Genomic DNA, 24,940 nt, shown 5'->3' with positions numbered 1-24,940 from the left:
AGAGTGAACAGACCACTTGCTTTAAAGTCCATTTATGAACAAAAAACCTCATACGAAAAAAAAAGAAAATAAAAGGTCAATAACTTCAAACCGAAGCCTCTAACAAAAACCGAGTTTCTCTAATTGGGATAGTTTTATTTGTTACTTTATCTTTGTCGTTCGTGTTTTTCAAAATTGTGTTTACCCACCGTGACACTTATTTGTGGTCGCACCCTCTCTGCTGTTATAAATGTGTGAGTAATTAAATCATTATTATATCAATAATGGAATCTTACACTAGTAGATTAGCTAGAGAAAGACTAGAAGCATTTAGAAGTTATCTTCCTGTTCGTTATGCTCTCAAACAAAAACTGCAAGAACGTCAAGAAGCACAAGTTGAATATGCAGAAGATAAAGAACAATTTTTTGAACCTGTTACAAAGATTACTGAAAGAGTTGCAGAAGCTACTGAAGGCCTTCTTCCAAAGTTAAAATAAACGGCTGATCAAACTGAAAAGATAGTATGAAGAACAAAACAGACAAAAATAATTTTAAGAGATGTTCCAGCTGGAATAACTGCCGTTCAACCCCCTGGGAATGAAGAAGAGATACTTGAAGGTATTGGTGAAATAAAAAAGATCTACCAAAACCTTAAGAAAAGAAAATATTCCATTGATTAAATTTTTAGAGAAGGTGCTGTTGAAAAATTTAAACAAGTTAAGGAGGAAAATTGACATCATGCTGCAATGATAGGTTTTCTTTAAAGGAAAAAACATTTAAAACCTGAGTATGCTGATGTAAATGTTAATTTTTTAAAAAATGGGTATATCGCATATATTACAACCAGGGACACGTTAGAGGTGATGACGCAATATATCATCACTGTATTGCGGAGATACCGTATATACTCGCGTATAACCAGGTTCGCGCATAAGCCGACCCCCAAACTGAACAGGTATAAACACTGAAAGTGCATGGCCTGAGTATAAGCCGACCTACAACTGCGAGATATCTCAAGATGCACAAATTCTAAATGCATTTATTTAGGCATAATTGTATTTTTTTTTACATGTATACTTATCTCGAAGTTGGCGTGCATGATTATTGAAAAGGAAAGGTATAAACTTGTTTGAAAATTTTATTAAAAATTTTTATGTGTTCTTATTGTTTCTGCCTAATTTAGATTTGTGTATAATTTGATCGAACGATGACAAGAATTTAGCAAATGCGAGTTGCTGTAACGCTATCTCTCCCTTTTGACTCAGTTATTGTTTGTTTATGCAATATTGCATTGAACATTTTATATCAGTGCACCGGAAATTACGTTTTTACTTTGCAATGAAATTGATAAATGCCTAACTCATTAAAATGTAATCCCAGTATGACAACACAATGAACAAACAATACGGCTCGATGCTAATACCGTAAAAGCTGAGTTGTAGTTTGCTTTGATGTAAGCAACCTTATATTATACCTGTCAACTTTCACGCCGTGAGGGGAAAAAACTCCCGACATTTTGGGTTGCTCCACGCCTACCTCCCGATTACATAATATCTTCCTATTTTTGCAGAGAACTCCCAATTATTACATTATGTCTTCGAGTTTCATTTCTTCTAAACAAGACAAGTCCTACATCATGTTCTGTTGTATCACCTGTGAATTATTGTTGTGACGAAATAATTACTTTACCATAAAGAATTAGCTTCTTCACAAAATAGAATGTTAAGTTTAAATAGTATTCACGTAAAGTAATGATTTTTTTTTACCTCAACAATAATACAAAAATAAAAAAGAAACAGAACAAAAAGTAAACCGCAACAATAAAATCGTCGATAATTAATTTCAATGCCAAGAATGATCATTACGAATGCTGCAACTTCATCTGCTGTAGCGCCATTCCCACGAAATAAACTTAGACGAGTGAACACCTGACATTTTTATACCGTATATACCAATGATAACTACCATCGTTAAATTAAAAAATGAATGAAAATACATACCACGCAGCAAATGTGTCCACAAAACAAAACTAAATCAGAATACATGTTTTATAATAAACAATACTAAATGCTTTACGAATTGACAATAAGGGAATAAAGTCGGATATACAAAGAGGGGAAAATAGTTGCCACATGTACGGTACCATGAGGCTGGCTTGTTTGGTACCTTTAGTTTTAAAAAAATTGAGAATCCTTTATTTGCTGGTGCATGCGTAACACACAATAGTGTAGAACGTGGTTTCTTTCAATTACGGCAGAGGGCCAATCATTTTCACTAAATAGTTGCATGGATAGGGATTAACTTTTAATTAGCCGCTCCGGCTTTCTTGCTTGTTTATTTAAGACTAATCTTTAGCTATTCTGCAGTTTGACCACAGCTGATCAGAATATGGAAATAGGGCACGTCACATGGAGAAAGGGCGAGTCTTTTAGCGAATTTCACCACAAAGATCGATCAATATTTAGTGAAAACAAGGCTTTAAAAATGCCACGAAAAACCTCCCAATTTTAGGTCCCAATCTCTATTTTTTATATTCAGTCTTACTGCTTGGCTTTAGAAAAGTTCATTGGTATGCCTTTGACCCTTTATTTATTTTGGGTTTTTTTTTTTTTTTTTTTTTTTTTTTTTTTTTACAAAACTACGGTAATTGTGCTAATACCACAGGAGTCTGACGTTTTATCAATAAAGTACTGCGAAATCTCTGACAAAATGAAATCACCTTATCTGTACTATAAATGAACACAAGGTGTGCAAGCATGACCACAACCCTCCACTCGATTCGACATTTATCAAGCGTCTTTTATCGCTTCAGAATCGCAAGAAGACTGAAAAACTACACATACGCATTCAAAAGACAGTGACGTACCAACGCATAACTATCGGACGACCATGTCATGAATCCAGTCCGGCGAATTAACCTTTATTTTCACCATTACGGTCACAAACCCTTTCTATTAGAATCCACCAGACGGAAGTTGCCCATTCTACCACGGGCTGAATAACATGATGAAAGTAATATCACAAGATAAAATGTTGAGCCTGCTTTTTATTTCAGATTGTATCATTGTATAATTTTGTATAAATTTCCAGAACAGAAATATGTAGTTAAAGTTCGGATAGTAGAAATAACGGTTGATGACGTCATCACACTTCAAAAATATTAAAGACGGATGCTGGACTCAGTTGATTAAAAAAATGTGATCGATTTTCTAGAGGTTGCCACCAGGTAAGATCATTTGTTGTTTGTACTGATATTTTTTCATAACAGAAAATAATAGCGGAGAAGAAATATGATAATTGTATGAGAGATGTACTATTTATTATGATGATATGATAATGACTGAGAGAAAACAAAAACAGTAGGAAAGGAGAATAGCTGATACTTTATGCCACTGATTAGCCATTGATGATGATGGTGATGTGTGTGTGTGTGTGTGTGTATGTGTGTGTGTGTGTGTGTGAGACAGAGAGAGAGAGAGAGAGAATGGTTGTGACGGATAAAATCAATACGTAATACTATACATTACAATTAATGATGATGCGAGAGACAACAAAATGATTATTGAATGATTTACCGATGATGATAGAGCAAAGGCAGATGAATAAAAAATTACTTATATTTAGCATTTATGGTAATAATGACGTTAGAGAGGTACAAATGATACTTTATCTAATAACTATACTATTGATGAAGATGAGGTGAAAACATGGTGGGGGTGTAGGATAGAAAAAAGACCATGAATGATATACAAAGACTTGTACCGAAATTGTAATAGTTCATCTCATACATGAATAATGTCTTTCAAAGGTCCGGAAGGTTACAATATTCAATCTTCAAAACTATCGCCTCCGCTCTCTCTCTCTCTCTCTCTCTCTCAAATACATGTATGTATGTATGTGTGTGTGTGTGTGTGTGTGTGTGTGGATGGATGGATGTAAGTATGCACGTATGCATGCATGCATGTATGTATGAATGCATGTATGCATGATACATGTGATAATAAACATGACTTGACATCGGTGGGATCGGTCAATGTTTATTTTGTCGACTGGTGGCATCGTTTATTAAAGAAACATGCGTGCAACTATAACACATGTACATTACTTTTAGTCTAATTCTCGTCATCAAAATAATCACATGTCTTTAAGAAACATTACAGTGATGAATGATAAATATATTAATCGTCTTTAGTATCCAACAAGTAATCAGTACAACAAATGTCTTAAGTCTAGTTCCCTATTTACATTAATTGTACAACATAGAATGTTTGGAACCATTCTTGTCTGACCCAGGTACACAGTTAAAGTCACTGCTTACATTTTGCACTTTATTTTCACTTGCATTAAGTGCAAGACCTTTTTTTCCATATATCAACAAAGAATTCTAAAGAAATTTCGTATTGATTAGTTTTTCAATGAACAATTCCACAGTCAACATTCGTTGGACTAATTTCAAAGTCAAAGGTTGTGAAAACTAGTGTCTACTATCTGCTAACAAAATTTATAAACACAATTTTCATAAAACAAAGTTTTATGAAATATCTGCATATCACTATACATTGAACGAACTTTAAGTTGTTCAAGATGGCGCTATCGCTTAACCGGCCTGCAGCAGCTGTTCTGTTTTTTCTTCTGTTTTTTATGGTATGTGTGCTTGTTGCCTGTGTTGCTTCATCTCCTTGTTTTGGAAACGAGAACAATTAGACTTTTACTCAGCTGTCTTGCTGCACTGCTACAACTTCCTTTGTTGTTAAACAAACCGCCATCACGTGATACTCGCCAGTCCACTCCTTATCTCTGCTTTGGATAGCGGAAAGATTACAGTCCTAATCCTCCTTGATTTGTGTGATGCATTTGACACAATAGACCATGATATATTACTTCACCGTCTCCAGCATGTATTTGACATTCATGATACAGCTTTAATGTGATTCAATTCTTACTTGTTCAACAGGAGACAAATTGTGCCTGCAAATGGAATACACTCCAGCCCAGTTGATCTGTGTTGTGGTGTTCCACAGGGGTCTGTTCTTGGACCTGTTCTCTTCATTCTATACACTCAGCCACTCTCAAGTGTCATAGATCATCATCCAGTGTCTCATCAATTGTACGCTGATTACACCCAAATATACAAATATGGCCACCCAACTGAAGTTGGTGCTAACATCCAAGGTGTAGAGAGGTGCATTTCTAATGTGAAATCATGGATGACATGTAACAAGCTTCAGATGAATGATGATAAAACTAAAGCAATTCTGATCACAACAAAAAAAAATTCTCATTCACATCCTTTACCTCAAACAATAAATATAAGCAACACCAACCTTATATTCACAAAGTCAGCACGAAACCTAGGTATTACTCTGGACAGTACTCTCACGTTGCACCAGCATGTCATGAACATATGCAAGGATGCATATCTTGGGCTGAGATGCATCAGTTCCATTCGCAAATATCTTTCAGTTGATGCCACTAAAACACTTGTGTGTTCATTAGTACTTTCAAGACTGGACTATTGTAACTCATTTCTGTCTGGTTCATAATATCTACTTCAAAAACTTGAAAAAGTTCAAAACACAGTTGCTCGGATCATACTTAAGAGTACTACGATCAGAGCACACCTCCCCGCTGCTCTGTACACTAAACTGGCTATCCATTCGATCCAGAATCAAACACAAAATTTGTTCTCTGTGCTACGTTTCACTGTCGGACTCTAGTCCAACATACCTATCCGATCTCACCCATGTGTACACATCAGCAAGATACTTACACTCCTCTTCTGACAATCGTAACTCATTACTCCCACTATGAAAACGAAGTCATATGGATTTCGTTCTTTTTCATACCAGGGCCCAGGAACGTGGAATGAATTGCCCACTGAACTTAGACACAAAGACACAGTGATCCCATTCAAGAGGGCTCTCAAAACTCACTTATTTCGACTGCAAGAACAAACTTAAGACCTAATAATGATTCCTACCTTAAATATTTCAGCATGTTTTTATGTTTGCTAATTTCATGGTGTTTGTTATTTGTAATCATATCATTATATATGTTTTTATCTTATAGTTGTTGTCTAATGTTATAAAGCGCTTAGAGCTTCTAAAGATTAGGCGCTACACAAAGTCCTCATTATTGGTATTATTATTGTCTTCTCTCTCCATAAAACCAGGTTCAAGTGCAATGGTTTTCACGAACTTCTTGCACTGCATACTTATCATGAGCATGGCTGAGTCCAATGTATGAGAAAAATAATGTTATTTCATAATTTGGTGTGCGATTTCTTAATAATTAAGGACACGATTTCAATATTTTGCTATTGCAAATCATCACATGAATTCTTGTGAATTCCTACATATTTTGTTTTTGTTTTTTCTGATAGTTGAGGTTCATTACTGTTGTGTTAAGTACCACGAGGTTGCAAATTTTCCTTAAGTTTGATTAAAAATGTCGTAAAGGTAGTATTATTTCCCTTCTGTCCCATATCTAGGTAACATACATGTTCATGAAACATACCTTGCTTATTTCTGCATAGGTAGGTACGAGAGAGAGAGAGAGAGAGAGAGAGAGAGAGAGAGAGAGAGAGAGAGAGAGAGAGATGTGATTGTAGAACAAGAAACATTAGTGGAGAAGCGCAAACTGACACAGATAAATGGATTACGACATTATCTTATCTTTGAAAATGATAGATAAGTTGTTTTCCAATGGAACGCATACAAGCCGGATGACGGTGGCCTTCAGACGTCTAGAACCCGTTCATTACTTATCAGACTCTGTACCAACTGGCCACAGTGGCACCCACACACACATAGAATGTTGGATGAGCTTAGTAAATCTGTACTTGGTGTGTATCTATCTTCAGATTTTCGTGTTTGCAATGAATCAAAATCACAAATAATTTTTCTGGATCAAATTCAATTTTTATACCGTCATATTTTAACATTTTAATTGCAGAAAATAATAACATTAATATCTTCAAAGTTCATTATATATATAAAAATTATAATAATAATAAAATATTTACATATTTACTTATTAAGCTATTTATAGAGAATATACAATCTTAATTTTAGTAGCATATTTACAGCATTGTATAAGACCGCTCCGGTGGCCTAGTGTTTTAGAGCGTCCGCCTCGGATGTGGGAGGTCGCGGGTTCGAACCCCGGCCGAGTCATACCAAAGACTTACAAAAATGGTACTAACAGTTGCCTCGCTTGGCGTTCAGCATTAAGAGGTTAGTGTTAGGACTGGTCGGCGTGGTGTCAGGATAATGTGACTGGGTGGGACATGATGCTACATGTCTGCGGCATGATGCCCCAGTGCTAGACATTACTATAAACTGCCACACTGCAGTCATCGTAGCGATATGACTGAAAAATTGTTAAAGCTACGTGAAAAATCTAAATCACACACACACACACACCAGAGAGAGCTTAACTTGACGGAGTTATCTCCCTTGAACAATAGTCAAAAATTTATTTTTTGTTTATATTTCTTCGAAAAAGCAGATCTCGTGATATTACCTGCAACATATTTTACCGAACGCATTCAACTATCAAAATATTTTCCAGCTGCGTTCTTTGATTGAAATATTATTTCTTCACCAGTTTCTTTATTCACAGACTTACACACAGTTTTGCTGTTTCTGAATGTTTACCAGTACCACGAAATCTCTGTTCCGGCTTTGTGTAATGGCTCTCAAATTATCTAAATAGTTATAGAAATTCTTGACATTAATATGATCAGTTACAGGACCGTCCTTGATTACCCTGCTGAAAACATTCGTAGATAAATCTATGACTGAAATAATGTGTATTCCCCTTAGTATTGATCAAGAGGTAAATAGTATTAGTGACGTTACCAACTAGTATATTAGTTGACATTTTCTGATTACACCATTACGATATGCTTCATAATTCTTGATGATAGGATGTTTCACAAACTCATTTTGTTCCATTTTGCTAGAGAGAAACATTCGTGGAATCCTACGAGGCTTGATTTTCTCAATGCTATAATATCGAGTTGTATCGAATATGGACAAGGTGGATTATTGAATACCAGGTACGATTATAAGGATGTTATCTCAGTTGATATGGTTGCATGTTATACAGGGTGTTTTCTGGTGTGGGAGAGTGTTCTAAGTATTTTGATGGATTTGGACTTCCAACACACGTGATGACCAGAGTATCGATAAATGGACCATTACCATATTTTGACCTGAATGGATTCGCTTGTATCGAGTCAGTTAAGCTTGCCGAAGATCTTCATCCGATTTGTTATGTCTGGTTTGGCAAACATTTTTCAGAACAAATATGGGCACCAACAGTATTATTATGATATATGCTCGTTGTAAAAATACTGATATCGTTGATTGTAAGTGAAGTAATTATATCATATAGTTCACAGAAACAAGTCTGGTTACCACAACAAAAGAAATATTCTGATGATGAAAATCCTGATATGACAGATTTTGAGAATAAAATGGCAAAATATCTTGGCAGAAAAATTGGCAAAATATCTTGGCAGAAAAATTAATCGGTAAATTCACCCAAGAAGGATCATATGATCATAAACGACATTGTATAAGATTAATTATAGATGCTGCTGAACTCGATTTTATAATTGCTGATACAAAGAATAGAAACACATTTATAAGTCGAAGTAATGTTAATTTATCAGACGGGACTAAATTAGGTACAATTGTGAGTTATATTGATGGTAAGTCACCGCAGTTTACTCATTTAAGATCTCCAATGTATTTTCCGATAAATCTATTATTGATGATAAACAGAGTTTCTGAGTTTGCTGTCAGAGTCGCTACGGAGTCATTTTATATCAATAAAATAAATACAGGATTGCTAGAACAACTACATATCGGCACTTATGCATCTTGGGGTGAATGCAGAATTAAACAAGAAATTATACTTAATTATTCTGAATCCGCCGACGTTGAAATTAAGGATGTTTATTACCGAAAAATCAAATATTAAAATTCTCATTAGCACCATCAGTAATAGATCCAGGAGCTAGACATAAAACAGTTTATCTCAATGGGCTTGAAGGTTGTGGTAAAACAACACGTGTGATCGAATTATTTCGAAATTTTGATCTAGTTGTATTAACACCTACACACGGACTCGCAAGAGAAATGAAAGAATGAAATATTAAATCATGCACTTATCATAAATTCTTTCGATGGAAGGAAGACAAATGGACTCATGAACGAATGGGCGAGAAATGTATTCCAAGGATTATTGTTTGGGATGAAATATGCACCGTTTCATTAGAAACGTTAAAACTATTTCTTGATTGGCTATTGACAACATATACTGCTGTAATAATGTGTGACGATCATGGTCAACCACCACCTTGTGTTGGATTCTCTCCACATAAATGACTGATAAAACTTGTGGATTATTATGAAGAAATAACTGATGATTATAGAGCACTTGATCCAGAATTAAGAGAGTTTAAGAAATTAACCAGACTACAACATGATTAAATTCAGTGTGAAATAATGCGTGAAATAATTTCAGAAACTCCTATAAACAACTTTTGGAATTTATGGAGACCAAATGATTTGATAGTTCAAGCAGAAAGATAGTTCCTGATACATTTCAACAACAATTATTTATGTTACATAAAGAAAAATGTTCAAATCTACCAGTACCATTGTGTTATCGACCAGCAGATACGCGACGAGAAAATATCGACGCTGATATACCAGGATCGTTAGAGAAACAAAATCTTGTATTAAATTATATTGTTTTAGTTTGTGTCAGTGTTGTTGAGAGCGCATTAACTGTGAAAAAACTCCATGGACTATAGGATACGCAATAACAATTAATTCATCACAAGGATTGACAATCTCTGAAACAAATGTTTCGATCGTCGATGATCGTATCGAATGGTCAAACTTCGTTTATCTCGCAGTGTCTCGAGTCAGAAGAATATCTTAGTTGCGGAGAATTGTCATAGACTTCACAGAAAATAATAAAATTCAGGAAACTAACGATAATATAGTAAGAAAAAAATTAGTTATAAACAGTGTGACGAAATAAAGCGCGGCTTGAATTTCGATGCTGAATTTAGCATGACAGTGAAACAACAGCAAAATAATTATTGTGCGAGCTGTAACACAGTAATATTCAAATGATAATCTAAGACAGTTTACCGTAGATAGAATTAATATTAGTCTTGGTTTAACACAGGCGAAAATGTGATGCTGACCTATCTTGAATGTAATCGACGTCGAGGTGCTAGTTTACGAACGTGAATGCGGTGGTAATTGTGTGTCTTCAGGAATTAGTTGTAATTGTTCACGTACAAACCCACGTTGAGGAGCAGTCAAATCAAGTCTACAGATTGCAGGTCTACCCGTGGGTCTTACCACGCTATAAATTGTATGTTTCGTCACACTCCAAATAGGATCAATAACTCATTTTTTTTTACCACCTTCAAATTCACCAAGTTCATATAAATATCTTACAGTAATATTGCGTAGTACTGGTTGTTTTGAAAAGTCGTGTCGGTCGTTGTATTGGCATATGTTTTTTTGTGTGTTGTAATTGCATTAATGGGTTTCATATAAATTGCACGAGTAATTTCACGCAGCTATCACACTTGGTAATCTTGCAACACATTCGCGAGATCTCATATCTTTCTGAATTATTTCCTTTGCATATTGATATCCAAATAACCGCTCAGCAAGTGTTCGATTAAATCGTTCAACAATTGCCTGATCACGATGAATTGCAGCATGTCCTCGTCTGATTTTGACATTGTATTTTTTATCAGAGATGATACTGCACCAAGAAATTTCTTGCCAGGATCAACCTGTAGTAACTTTGGCCATCGCAAGGATCCTCGTTGATAAATTCGTTCAAAAGCAGATACAACTTCAGCTACAGTTTTAGTTGATAACGGTTCTGCTTCCTTATATCTACTTGCAACGTCAACGAAACTTAACGCGTATTTGTATGTACGTGATTGACGTCTACCAGTTTTAATAGTATCGTGTGGTAAAAACAAAATATCTGCTTGATGAACTTCATTAGGATTGCTGACATGAAAATGTGCATGCGGATTTTTTTAGGTGGTGGTAGGTAAATTTGCCATATTGCCTGTCGTGCTAACCAATTTGCAGCAACATATCGTGTAACATTTGCTGCATCAGCGAGTTTACTAATCGCTGCTCTACCCCTCCAATACAACTTCAGCTAATAATAATAATAATGATAATGATAATAATAATAATAATAATAATAATAGTAATAATAATAATGAGGACTTTGTACAGCGCCTAATCTTTGGAAGCTCTAAGCGCTTTACATCATTAGACAACACCCATAACATAAAAAACATATATAAATATTATTACAAAAACAAACACCATGAAATTAGAAAAACATTAAAAAATAAAAATCATGCTGAGAATATTTCAGTTAGGAAACATTACTAGGTCTCGCTCATCAAGTCGGATATCAACTCGAGTTCCAGGACCGCAATAATTATATCCTGGAAGATGTTTTTCACCTGGGTATTTAGTCCATGGAGTTCCTGGTAATTTTCCTAATGAAGTAGTGATATCACCACCTGTTTGCATACGAGACGAAATAAATATATATTTATTTGTACCACATTTTACACATTTACCTGAAAGTGAAGCTCTTTTATTTTTTTGTTATTATTGTTGTTAATCCACTTGTGGGGGTGGATGCTGGGTGTCACTGATTTCTCAGCGACACGAAAGCAAGAGCCAGTCAAATTCATCATCCAGCGCTACCAAATTTTATCAGAGCAATTATCATAAGTCCATCTGGGTATGGTAAGACGCAGTTATTACTTAATCCGATGATGAAATGGCTCAAAAATGGATAAGTTGTATTTAGTAGCTCCGTCAGTTGATGCTCAGAGATGCTACGATGTGCTTAAAGATTTTAATGAAAATGCAAAATTGTTGGACCAGGACGGCAACGATATTATTAATTTTATCACCGATATTGATGAGACCCCATCTGTAGATAACCTCGATGGATTTGTTAATAATCTCGTGGGACGATGATGTAATGTTGGACAAACAATCAAATCCAGGTAGAATATTTTCTCGAGGCAGACATAAAAATACTGATGTGATTGATGTTACTTAGCGATATTCACAAATACCTAAAGTGATCAGAGATAACTGCAATATTTTAGTTGTGTTTAATGGAGTCCATACACATACTCTGCGAAATATTCATCAGACTTGGTGTAGTGGGGATATGGACATGATTAGGTTCAAAAACTTCTTTTCAAAAGCACAATCTACTCCATACGGATTTATAACAATAAATTTACGTGATCCTAGATCACGATATCGTATAGGTCTTGTAAAAATATTTGATTGAGAGATTGATATAATAATGATTTAATTACTCACACATGTATAGCACCAGAGAGGGTGCGACCACAAATATGTCACGGTGGGTAAACAAAATTTGAAACACACGAACGACAAAGATAAATTAACAAAAAACTAACCCAATTAGAGAAATTCGGTTTTAGTTAGAGGCTTCGGTTTGACGTTATTGACCTTTTATTTTCATTTTTTTCATATGAGGTTTTATGTTCATAAATGGATTTTAAAGCAAGTGGTATGTTCACCCTCTCTGCTGCTTTATGCAATTAAGTTCAAATGAACTGAATAATATATTCTTTTACAGTGTTTTTCTCACTAGTGCATACATTTAAATTCGGAAATAATACTAATTCGTCGAGTTTAGTTTTGTTCAAAGCCGGTGTATGTTGATTAAAGATTAGGATAACTGATGCAGCTATTCTGTAATAGAACGTATATACGGTATACTAATGTATCCGGCCTGGACCGCCTGTGTTGCATTATTGATTTCACTTGTGTAACCAGTATAGGAAAGACACACGAGTCGTGATTTTAACACAAAATATTGCATCAGCATTCAGTAAATAGGTCAGTCTCACGGTAATTCATAAACATAAAAGGTCAAGTGTAATTTTTGTGAAAACCAAATGGTACAAAAGCAGTTATCTCCAGACAGCCATCCAGTTGGTTACAAGACACACTTGTCGTGGTAGAGGTACACATATCTCGCTCATCACTCACTGTAATACCGTTTGTTTACAGTCGGGAAGAAACCACGTGGCAATATGGCGAGTCATGATGCAGAAAGTGAGCCCGTGGATCAGAAGATCGACCCAAGAAAAGGTAAGCCATTTCGATTTGGAATTCAGCAGTATTTATTCATGAGTTTTAAATGCTTAATAAGGTAATTAACTAGTTGGGCTTTTTTAAACTTAGGCGTGTTTGCCGCCATTTTATCTGTGGTGTGTTTATTATTAATTTGCCAAGACTGATTCTGTTATAAATGTTACACAGAAGTATACGTGTAAAGTTTGTAATACGGCTTATTATATTTATACACGTAAACATAACATCACCCCCCAAAGACCCCAAACAAACTCTACTCCCAACTCCCAACCCCCCAAAAAATAAACGTACTCAGAATACTCCATATGCACCTCTACACACTTTCTTGTTCAGGTGATGTTCTACACAGTTTTTAAATATCAATAAATTAGAAAGCTATTGAACTATTTGGAATTGTCTGTAACAAGGATGGGTACGTGATGACTGGATTTATGTTTCTAAAATAATATGCTGCTCAGGCATTTGCAAAATAAGCACATATGTGAGATACATACTTCGCAGTCACGTATAGCACTGAATTCAAATCTTTCATTTGCGACGTAAGGCACCTTATAATTTAGAAATTTTTTTTTTTTTTTAAAATGCAATTTTGGGTACGGAATTTTTTTAAACTGCTTTATCAGCCCTTTTGTTTGTAATGTTTGCGAATGAATATGACTATTTTCCTTAAACGTTTTGCAGAAATTAAGCGTTTGCCAAAATATTAGAAAATAAATGTGGCAAAAATCTAAATGATTGTACTAACAATGTATTAAACAATTGATAGTTGTTAATAAATATTGTAGGAATGTTGCAGTTATGGCGGGGTTTATTCTAATCAGGTCATATATTTTTGGTTTCATCTACTCCTAGAGTAACCTGTAAATTCCTTAGAAATGATTAATGGATGCTATGACACATGGTTGTAGCTGGACTACTGCAGATAAACATGACTGCTTCTGTGCTTTTAAGTAGTTAGAGCGTACGCCTCGGATGCGGAAGGTCACGGGTTCGAGCCCCGGCTGAATCATACTAAGACTTATAAAAATGGTACTAGCAGCTGCCTTGTTTGACGCTCAGCAATAGTGTTAGGACTGATCGGCCTGGTGTCATGATAATGGGACTGGGTGGGGCATGATGCTACATGTCTCCGGCATGATGCTCCAGTGCTAAACATCACTATTAACTATCACAATGCAGACATCGTAGAGATATGACTGAAAACTTGTTGAAGCTACGTTAAAAATCCAAATCACACAACTACCTTAAAAATTCAAATCACACACACACACACACACACACACACACACACACACACAGAGTTTAAGATATTCTTATTTACGATGTTTTCTCTCGTTGTTTGATTCACAAATGTACATTTCACGAAGAAAAATTCAGCAATACACTCTAGAGGATTATGGAGAATAAATACATTTCTAGGAGGAGAAAAAAAAATCTGTTGAAAATGTAAACTTATTGTCCAGGTGAAAATCTAAAAAGATTTTCAATTGAAGAGATTCCATATGTGATAAAATAATTCAGTTACTAGAGAAGATCTGTGTACGTTTTTAAAATTTAAAACTCAGTGCCCATAGCCTCGCCAAGGAAGTATGCGGGGGTGGTGGTGATGGTGGGGGCATATCAAATACAGTAGAAACAAAATAACTTGGTTTAATAGAATATGTAATTTCTGAAACAAAACTGTAAAGGATGAATTACACTTCTTCTAATGCAAAAACTATGGTACCTAAAATTCCTTGTAAAGATACGTCACATAGTTTGCAACGATTATTTTCAGAGTTTGAATTTCGTGGTGATGAAGAACTTGTACTCATTTGGGCTGTTTTGATGGTGGTATACATTATTCCAACGACAATTGCTTTTGATCTTAGGGAAGAAATAAAACACAAGAGCTGAAACTAACTCCTAATTTATGTGCCTCAATTACTACTGCAAATTTGAAGGTTTATGTGCCCTGCTTTGTCTCTACGCCATGTTTTTTTTTTAATGGGCAATATGACTTCAAACGAGAACAGAAGCAACTATTGACAGGTAATTAATTGTATTTGATAGAAATACCTAGGTTACATTATTTTAATTACCACTTAGGTAAAAATAGTTGTTTAATTGAGCAAGTTTCCGACTCTTCAAATATGGATATGTGAGAAAGTGTGCCAGTAGCTTCCCGTGGGTTGCCCGGGTTCTTACTCCACCAGTTATACGATAGTAATACTGTTATACGATGCGCTGAAAAATGGCGTCAAACCCCAAAAAACAAGAAGAAACGAAAAATGAAACTTTAGGACTTCGTCAGTTGTTTTTTTTTTTTGTTGAGGTTTTTGAAACGTACAAAAATTGAACTGCCTGCTTTAGTGTTGAGGAAAATATGCCATAATCGTGTTTTGCACGGACCTTTTCATGAATTAAATAGTAATTTATTTATTGGCTCATTGTATATTTTAACTTGACAGCTTGAATTTTAATGGGGTCAGATTAATTGTGAAAACGGTTAAACGGTTAAGTTATGCGCAACAGAAAAAATTTCCTCGCTATGTTTGATCAGAGTTATAGAAAAATAAGGACATATGAATAATTCGACAATCCCAGGAAATACACCTGGTTTGAGAGGCAATAACCGGAAAGGTCCTTAACCTGAACAGGTCTTACTTGCTTTCGTAAATAAGCTAAATACTTGGTCATAATTAATGTACCTTGCCTTCTGTATTACAAACAAAACGAACCGTTCCTTCTTAATTCGCCATTTGGCTCAGTGACCTAATTAATTATCTGATGGTTTTACAGCCTTCTCGTATTTCATTCTAGCTCAATTTTCGGACCCTTTTTTTTTTTGTTGTTGTTGAGCGGCCTAGCTCATTTTCGATCAGTGACGTTGTTTATCGTCCTGCTTTTCAGATCAGTAGAAAACCTGTTCTAGGTAGCGGTAAAACCTCAGACGCTTTAAGTTACACATTACAAGAGAACGGTTCAGAAAACTTGACTGAAAGAATGAAAAGCGTATCTCTTATTGGGGTAGATATTTACTCAACAACTACAGTAGGTACTTGCCGATAAGGTCACTAGCAGACGATCTTCTGCCCATTTTACGTGGACGATGGGCAACCTGGCAGTTTCTCTTTTATGCGACTTCACAAATTGTTCATTCTGAAGAAGGCACACTGAGGCAAAATCAACTTATAAATTACAAATATAGATATTAACAGAAAGCCTGATTTGCGTTCTGTTTACGTGTACAAGTTTTGTGACAATTTCTTGAGATTCAATGAATTTTATTTCAACTTCCAAACACCTTGTAAAATCAACAAGTATATCTGCTAGCCCACCACAAATATGGCTGCTGATGACGTCACTCGGGATCTATCTATAAGCTGCAACTGTCGAATCTGATTAGCTGAAAATACCAGCAGACCCCACAACGTTGAGAGCTTTAAAGGTCATAGAATTTATTATGCATGTCCGTCGGATATTTTTGGACTGCTTTTAGTTCGAGCAGTCTTACTGGACTGCTTTTTCTGCAAAGGGAAAATCGGGGTTTACTAAAAAAAAAACTGGACAATAGCTGATCCGGCATACGCGATTTAAAGTGAACAGGAGGACATAGAACACAATTAATTTTACTATATATTCGCTAAATTTGTTTCTTAGTACTTAATTTTCCAATGTGTGACAATCAGCGTGCAATGGAAAACAGATTTCACTTCCGGATCATCACCAAGACCTTATTACTCACTGTACACTGTCGCCGAAACACACACAGACAACCACATCATAAGCTCATATTCTAAAGAATAAACATTTGCCTTAAAATCCATACCAATAATGCCTAAATCTAACTCTTGTATCACCACCAAAGGGAGACAGGAAAAAAATGCTCTAAAAATAGAATGGGACTACATTCGTGTACTGAACCGGATCTATTAATTTTGACCAGATTCCAGGAGTCCTAATGCCGATTTGCACGAGTGATGTCCCATTAGGTCATGTGTCATTCGGAGTAGAATTACATTATGGCGAGGGCGTGTCCACTCATATTTATCTCAAACATTATTTAAGGAAAAAATGTAGGAATCTATTCGGTCTCCATTTACAGTCGACATAAACGTTTATACAACATACCCAAAATTCCACCCTAAATGGAGACTATTTTACTTGGAATGATCGCTGACCTTTGGAGCTCTTCATTACGTAGAAAGTGTGTGTGTGTGTGTGTGACTTGGATTTTTAACGTAGCTTTAACAATATTTTCAGTCATATCTCTACGATGTCTGCAATGTGGAAGTTTATAGTGATGTCTAGCACTGGGTCATCATGCCGCAGACATGTAGCATGATGTCCCACCCAGTCCCATCAGGCCGATCAGTCATAACACTAACCTCTTAATGCTGAGCGCCAAACGAGGCAACTGTAAATATTTTTGTAAATCTTTGGTACGACTCGGCCTGGGACCGAATCCACGACCTCCCGGATCCGAGGCGGACGCTCTAACCACTAGGCCACCGGAGCGGTCCTACGTAGAAAGTAACATTGCAAGAGATGTATGAACTGGTGTAACCTTTCTCTCTTTTGAAGCTGAGAAAGACAGTTCTATAATATATGATTATATCAATCAATTGTATCAATCATATATTATAGAACTGTCTTTCTCAGCTTCAAAAGAGTAAAAGGTTACACCAGTTCATTAATATAAACTAAAGATTAGAAATAAATTAATGCAAAACTCAAAATACATACACTTTATTAGTTATTCAAACGTAAATATTTTATTAAGCTGAACATTTTCAAATCACGTATTCATGCTTTTTATTGGTGAATCCTCTTTGACTCGGTTTATCTAAGAGTTCTCAACGTAAGATAAAAAATATCAAACTTCCAAATAAAATTAAACACATTTGCCATTGAAAGCTCGTTCAGTGAATCATATGGAAAAACAACCCATAAAGTCGATCTATATGCAGTCATTGACCCTAAAAGTAACAATTCACATGGCAGATAGTCGAGTTACCTCTGGCCTTTCCGATCCCATATTAGATATTATGACATTTTTGTTTTGAAAATATCTAAAGAGGGGTGGGAAAGGTCAGAGGAAACTCAGACTACTTTGCAGATTGTTCAGCCTCAGATGAAAATTTCGTTGGCTGTCTGAGTGTATGTGTCAAGTACCATTTTTTCTCAAAACAAGCAATGATCTCATCAAAACAGAAATCAAATAGTGTTGGTCGCTCTAACATAGTGAATAACTGGCTGTATGCTCAGCTTTGCAAATGCTCAGGCAATCAGCTGTATGCTCAGCTTTGTAAATGCTCAGGCAATCAGGATCTTGATTGAGGGGTATGTTTCATTTGCTAGCAAAAACCTTTTTCGTGCAGGCAATATGCTCTTTGCTTGTTTCACGTGATATGAGGAGGTCCGTTATAAAATTGGACTTGCCATTGAATAAGGCATTTGAATGATTGACTGAATAAGGGTATGGCGTACGTGCTTAACAAAACATAAACGACCTCTTTTCTTCATACTAAGCAAGGGGTGCCCATAGACTATTTGTTTGTGTGTGTGTGACAACATAGTGGTCAGATGTTAAATTTTAAGGATGTAGACAAGTAAATGTTTACAGGTGAAATCGAAGTGAGTGGGGTTTGGAGTTTAAGTGCTCCCACCCCAATTCCCAACTTGCCCGTATGTGTGGGCGCACATGTACTCAACCCATGGCTAAGTCTTTTCAGATTTATCTCGGAAAGTCCGAATACGTTCTTTGTTAAAACTCCAAATCTCACACTCGTGTAATTGACATGTAGGTTGCGAGATTTGTGTTGTCATGTGACTAGGACGGCCTCCTCGGCATCCTTCTTATATTAAACGTGGCTTTACAGCATCTCCTCAGATATATCAGACGATGGATGTCGTCTGTGGGTGGATACCGCTTGGGTTTAATCACGATGTGGGACGTCCGGTTGGAAGAAGTGATGATGCAACAGTATGCAAGCATAGAGCGGTTACGCACTGAACAGTATCGATTTTGCATTACTGGACAAATCACTGATATTACATATGCATAATCAATTAAACAGTATTCTTTGTTACCTTAAGGATTTTATCCACGCAGGCAAACGTATACACATGCATCGGCATAACCATTAATACTGCATAATGCACTGTATCTTTTCATAGGTTAATAGACCGCTCTGGAAGCGGACACAAGTTTGCGCCCATTAAAAAGTAAAAGTATACCTATATGGAACTAATTTAACAGATGCAAAGATCAATGAAACTGAACTTCGTAATTATGAAATATTAGCTTATCAAATAAAACATAAATATAATTCATTTCTTTACTTCTGATATATGTATTTGCGGTGAAAAGGCTGTAGATGTTTTTTCCCCTTTCAATTTTCCGTGATTTATATTTTCTTATCATTTGTTTATTCTTATTGATGTACGTTTTCATTCTAACTTTACGACTACTTCCGTTTAAAAAGGAAACTTGTTATTATGATTATTAGAAGATACATTTAAGGGGGATACGTGGACAAACAGGCAGTTAGACGTATCCAGTGGTCATAATTGTTTTGGCAAAGTACATCAGGCAATCTGTGGTGCATATAAACATCGAACTGCATTCTATCGCATGGGCGAAATTCCAAGTGTCCACTGACCAATCCTATCGAGTTGTCGCCAAATAGTATGTACTTTCTGGAAAGGACTGCTAACTTTTGGCAAAAGTAGGTCACAGTGATCTACTTTTCAAATCTAGTTAGCAAAAGCACGTTTGTAACTACAGTCATGAAGTTTTAGTCCCCCATTTGAAATAACTACAGGCAGGTGACACGCATATATCAGGAGGTGGTGGAGATGTATGATATCTCCCCACTTCTTATTGTTTTTTGGTTATCTTTAACTTGGAGATGATCGACAACGGTGTTAGTGCCCGGATCGAGTAAACAATCACAATAAAATATGAAATTAATGATGGAATAACAGAGATCTGAGCAGAGGTATATAATAGAACAACACGCGCCACGTATATAAAATATAACAATTTAATCGGTTACACAAACAAAATGTAATTGAACATGATATTTGAATGATACAAAATTTATGCGAATTTCAATTAGCCGTTGTATTATACTGATGGAACAGATTTCACCATATAATCGAATGACAGATCGAACACTAATTGCCGGCATGTCAGCATCACCAGGTGCTTCCGATCTTTTCCAAATCACTGTCGGTAGGTAGTCGTTTCCTTATTTCTTTTCCATTCCCCCTTCTCTCTCTTTTAAGGGCCCCGAGTGGCCGATTGGTCTAAAGCGCTCTCCGTTACGGATCACTGCCATCTCACCTCTGTCTGCGTAGGTTCGAGTCTCGGATTCGGCCAAGGTGGGTATGTGAGAAAGATTGCCAGTAGCTTCTCGAGGGTCGGTGGTTCTTTCCGGGCTTTTCCCGGGTTCTTCCTCCACCGTTAATATTGGCCGCCATGTATAGCCTGTCGTGTGCTGAAAAATGGCGTTAAACCCTACATCAACAACAACTCTCTCTTTTATAGCATTGTTTGAAGACTGTGTTCGTTTCCCACTTTAAGGTACAGTATGGAGCAATTTCCTTCAAATACAAATATAGAATCCAATCTAAATACGTGTTAGCTTTTCTTTTCTCGTGGGATCAACCAGTATTCCCACTCTTTCTGGGTCAAATATCGTGTATCGAAATGCAACAAAACTAGCCATAGTCGTTTCACAACCTAATGCATACTCACAACCCGTCAAACATGACAGCAGTGTTTTGTGTTCTGTATCACCTGGGAGACCACGTGTTTCCTCTCCTTTTCCGTCAGTCAGAGATTCATATAAACACCCAAGGTATCGACATCGTCAGTAGTGACTAATTCGTTCATTCTAGCTTGGCAGTTATTTTATCAACTATGGTGCGGTCCAGGTTACTCACAACTACACGGTTGGCGTGAGCCTGAGCCTGAGCTCTTGTGTCGCGGCTCAGAGCAATTGTGAGTGCCAGTCCGTGCACAGTAACATCGTTGCTGCCAAGATTTAGAATTTTGAAGGTAATCTCCTGGTCTTTGTCTGTTATGTTGCATGGTTATTAATCACAACATTGGTGCTCCAGGCACTTTTTACACCAAACGCGCGTTGAAGGGATCGAGATGAGTCGAGTTTGTTCCTGTACTGAAACATATTTACTTTTCCTGCCGCGACTATTAATGCTGTTTGAGTTCTCCTGTCTTCTGTTTAATACGTGGGCATAGCTATATCATTATGGATGAATGCTGCTTTTAGATGGAGGAGTTCTGCGCCGATGGGGCCCGACGAAGATGAAATCACATTTACCACTGAAGTAAAATAAGAAGTAAAAACGACCGAGGGGAAACCCGTCATTGTTACAGCGGCATCGAGGTGCCTTCTGGGTGGAAGCAAGCACATATGTCTACAAAAGCAGAACTAGAACGACCCCTAAACGAGTTTGATGCGTATCACAACATACATGGATTTAGTAAAAGCGCCTGGTGGGTTTACAAATTATGGCAAAGATTGACGTCATGATCGCAGTAACGTGGGTTAACAAAGGCATTACGTTAGCACAAAAAACAAAACAAATAAATGTTTTGCCTCAGCGATATTATAAAAATAAATGGATACAATTTTCATCCAAGGGTTCGGCCTCCAGTCGAAGCCGTTGTGGGCTGAAGCGCAAATAAAACAAATCGTGGCTCAAAAGTGATACCAGCCGACGAAGCCATAATGACAGAGTGATCGGAATCTGAAGACATAGCTCCCACTGAAGTGCTAGAGGTAACGGAGAGACCGCACACTTCCTCGGATCAAGTGAATTTTAAGTAGTCCCACACTGCGATAAATCATTGGTCTAAACGTTGCATTTCTTTATGGTGGCGCTCACCAGATAATATGTACTTTTGAGAGAGTGACGTATGTAAGGCGAAGTAGTTCACATTTAAAACATGCACAGTGGAGAGAATGTTTGCATACCTCTATGCTACATTAATGTAATGTGGATGATATTTCTTTTGGATATTGTACTTTTGGAAATTTTACATGATTTAAGCACACTGCTAACTAAAATGACTGCACCCTTGTGTTAAAAAATCAGTCTGAATTAGTCTAAAGTACACTATACATAGCAGCTATTAAAATAGGGAAAATGAATTTTGCCAGACTAGACAATACCAGCTTCTGAAAGTGCAATGAATGAATTACCAAATATATAAAATGTAAAAAAAGTTATCGGCTCTTTTTTATACAATTTACCTTTGAAGTTCAGGAAGTGAAAATGACCAAGTAGAGCTAGCACTTTTTTGAAAGGTGCACATCTGAAGTAAGGCCAAGCTGTATACTCTATAACCCATAGTACACCCATCAATCATACACCAAAATAAAGGGAATTAAAGGTTCTTTGCATTATACCTAAGATATACAAGGTCTTTTTTAAATAGCCAGTATAACCAGTGAGGAAAGCCGGGGACATTCTTTTTCTTTAAAATCCTAACCTATGCAAAATGCGAAACTGTATAGCGCCACCATATACAAAGGTTTGCTTGCAAATGATCTACCAAAGTCGTAAAATTCAAACACGGTGTAGATGCAGCGCGAGCATCTACAAGTCCAGTTTATGGCTAAGGAAGGGGAAGTCGATGGGCAACTCCAGATAGCCACCAATTTACTATAGAAACTTTGACCTACTTACCGCTGTTTGTGATATTGTAAGTAAAACCCAGGACAGGGGCTGATATCACTTATTCGAGAATAGGGAATCAATATAACCTCATTTGTCACCGTTCTCTGTTTTATTAAAAGCACGATTGTGATAACAGTCTCCGGTACCTAAACCAAACTGAGGAGGCGCAAAAGAATTAGTAAAAAGCAGCCGAAGCGGACGGACGGGATGCTGAAAGCGGGAGCAGGGAATGGAGGCGGTGTCTCTGACCAGGAATTTCGGGTCAATCGTATAAAGTGTCGGTCTTGCTGAGGGCGGCTGGCACTGCAATCGGCTACCTGGCAGGAAACTCGCGATACTTGTCATCACAATATATGTCGCGTTCTTTGCCCTTCCCCGTTCTCATATCAGTGAAAAAAAGAAGCTAGTCACTCAGCAGTGAAATCAGATGTCTGCAAGCCTCGGGAGGTTGCGGGTTCGAACCCCAGCCGAGTTATATAAGAGTCTTGTAAAAATGGTACCAAAAGCTGTCCGCTAGGCGCTCAGCATTAAGAGGTTAGTGTTCGGCCTGGTGTCAGGATCACTTTAAAATGCCACACTGCAGACATCGTAGCGATATAAGTGAAAACTTGTTAAAGCTACTTTAAACGTCCAAATCTGTCTCTTTGTCACTCTGTGTCTGTCTGTCTCTTTCTGTCTGTCTTTGTCTCTCTCTCTCTCTCTCTCTCTCTCTCTCTCTCTCTCTCTCTCTCAGACACACACACACACACACACACACACCAGAACTTCATTTCGCTGTCTACGATTTCAAAGAACCAATTGTTCATGATGTTCTTCTACTTAACGAAAGGTAGCACGTAGTTATCATCTATGTCAACAGATCTGATCCAGATGCAAAACACCATTCCGCATATACACCTCATGATGGAGCAACAGTTAGTTGATCTGTGTCATCTCTACTTCGCGATAGTTGAAAATGCATCTGATGCTCTAATTCGCGTCGATGATAAAGTTATTTTTGGAGATGGTTCAATAGTTTGAATTAACCAGAATCCAACCATCAAACCGACATCTCTTGATGTTCCAGGTGTGTACTACAACCTTAATCCGCTCATGAAATATACAGACTTTCGTTCCTTGCGTGACTGCGGACTGCATATGGGCTTCCATGCGGGTCATCATGCTAATATAACCAAACTATCGGCTCTTTCACGCCAACTCTCATCTTTGCCTTTGAAAGCGTGAGGTTTTAGGGATCTGGCACGCATGTGGCACCGAATCAGGCAGCATATATCACCATCCTGCGGATTTTTGTAAACCTCGAGAAAAAAAAAAAAAAACAAAGCAAAAGGAAAAAAAAAATCCCCACATAGCCGAAAATATTCTTGATGAGATAAACAGTAACCTGCCCGAAGTTATTCTTGCAGGTGGTGAGCCCCAATGGAACACGCATACACAGTCTCCTATGGACGACCACATCGTCGATTATGTGAAGGCTGCATGAACAAGCTCTTGATATGTATTTTAGATGGAAAATAAATAAATCAAGCAAAATAAACCAGTTAATTTGCTGAGATGCACTAGCGCTCTTGGAATTAACACCATTGCTCTCACACTGTTGGTTTACGTGTACATGACTTTACTATCCAGTCTGCTGTCGCATCGGGGCCATCGTCCCCTTTTTTTTTCAAGGCTGACATTCCAGGCCGCGAAGTTGTTAACACGGCCAGCACCGCCTAAAAGACTGTTTACTTAACGGATGATAATATCACGGCAGTTGATGAAGTTACGGCAATAAATGTGTCCGGTTTGTATCGCTGAGATTCAGTTCAAAGCTTTCAGAATTTTGGTGGTTTTAAACTCGGCACCGACAACGACACTGTCGCAGCCGCTGGAGCCTGTTTCATTGACCTCCACGGGAGACGCATTGACGGCAGGTGATCTGTAATCAGTGTAAATGGTGTCTTAATGGCGATCACCTCATACGGATACCTTGCGAATAGTTTTGCTTCATGACAACTTTATTAGTGAGGGACACAACGTCGACGCACAGCAGATTG

General features: G+C 37.0%; 1 protein-coding gene across 2 annotated transcripts in view; it reads left to right on the top strand.

Annotated features, from left to right (window-relative positions):
* LOC149795200 (sialin-like) overlaps positions 1–24,940 on the top strand; it is a 98,423-nt gene that overhangs the window by 6,943 nt on the left and 66,540 nt on the right. Inside the window, exon 2 of one of the 2 annotated variants that reach the window (XM_089964941.1) lies at positions 13,122–13,202. In XM_089964941.1, the coding sequence (XP_089821067.1) occupies positions 13,145–13,202 (58 nt within the window). In that variant the 5' untranslated portion in view covers positions 13,122–13,144. Of the gene's footprint in view, positions 1–12,875; positions 13,203–24,940 lie in introns of those variants that run through there. The other variant, XM_089964940.1, reaches the window with a different exon arrangement.

The sequence above is a fragment of the Sinohyriopsis cumingii genome, chromosome 7 (genome assembly GCF_028554795.1).
Source record: "Sinohyriopsis cumingii isolate HCF-2022 chromosome 7, ASM2855479v2, whole genome shotgun sequence".
Taxonomy (NCBI): Eukaryota; Metazoa; Mollusca; class Bivalvia; order Unionida; family Unionidae; genus Sinohyriopsis; species Sinohyriopsis cumingii.
The sequence above is the reverse complement of the archived record's forward strand: the minus strand, read 5'-3'. Positions and strand labels throughout refer to the sequence as shown.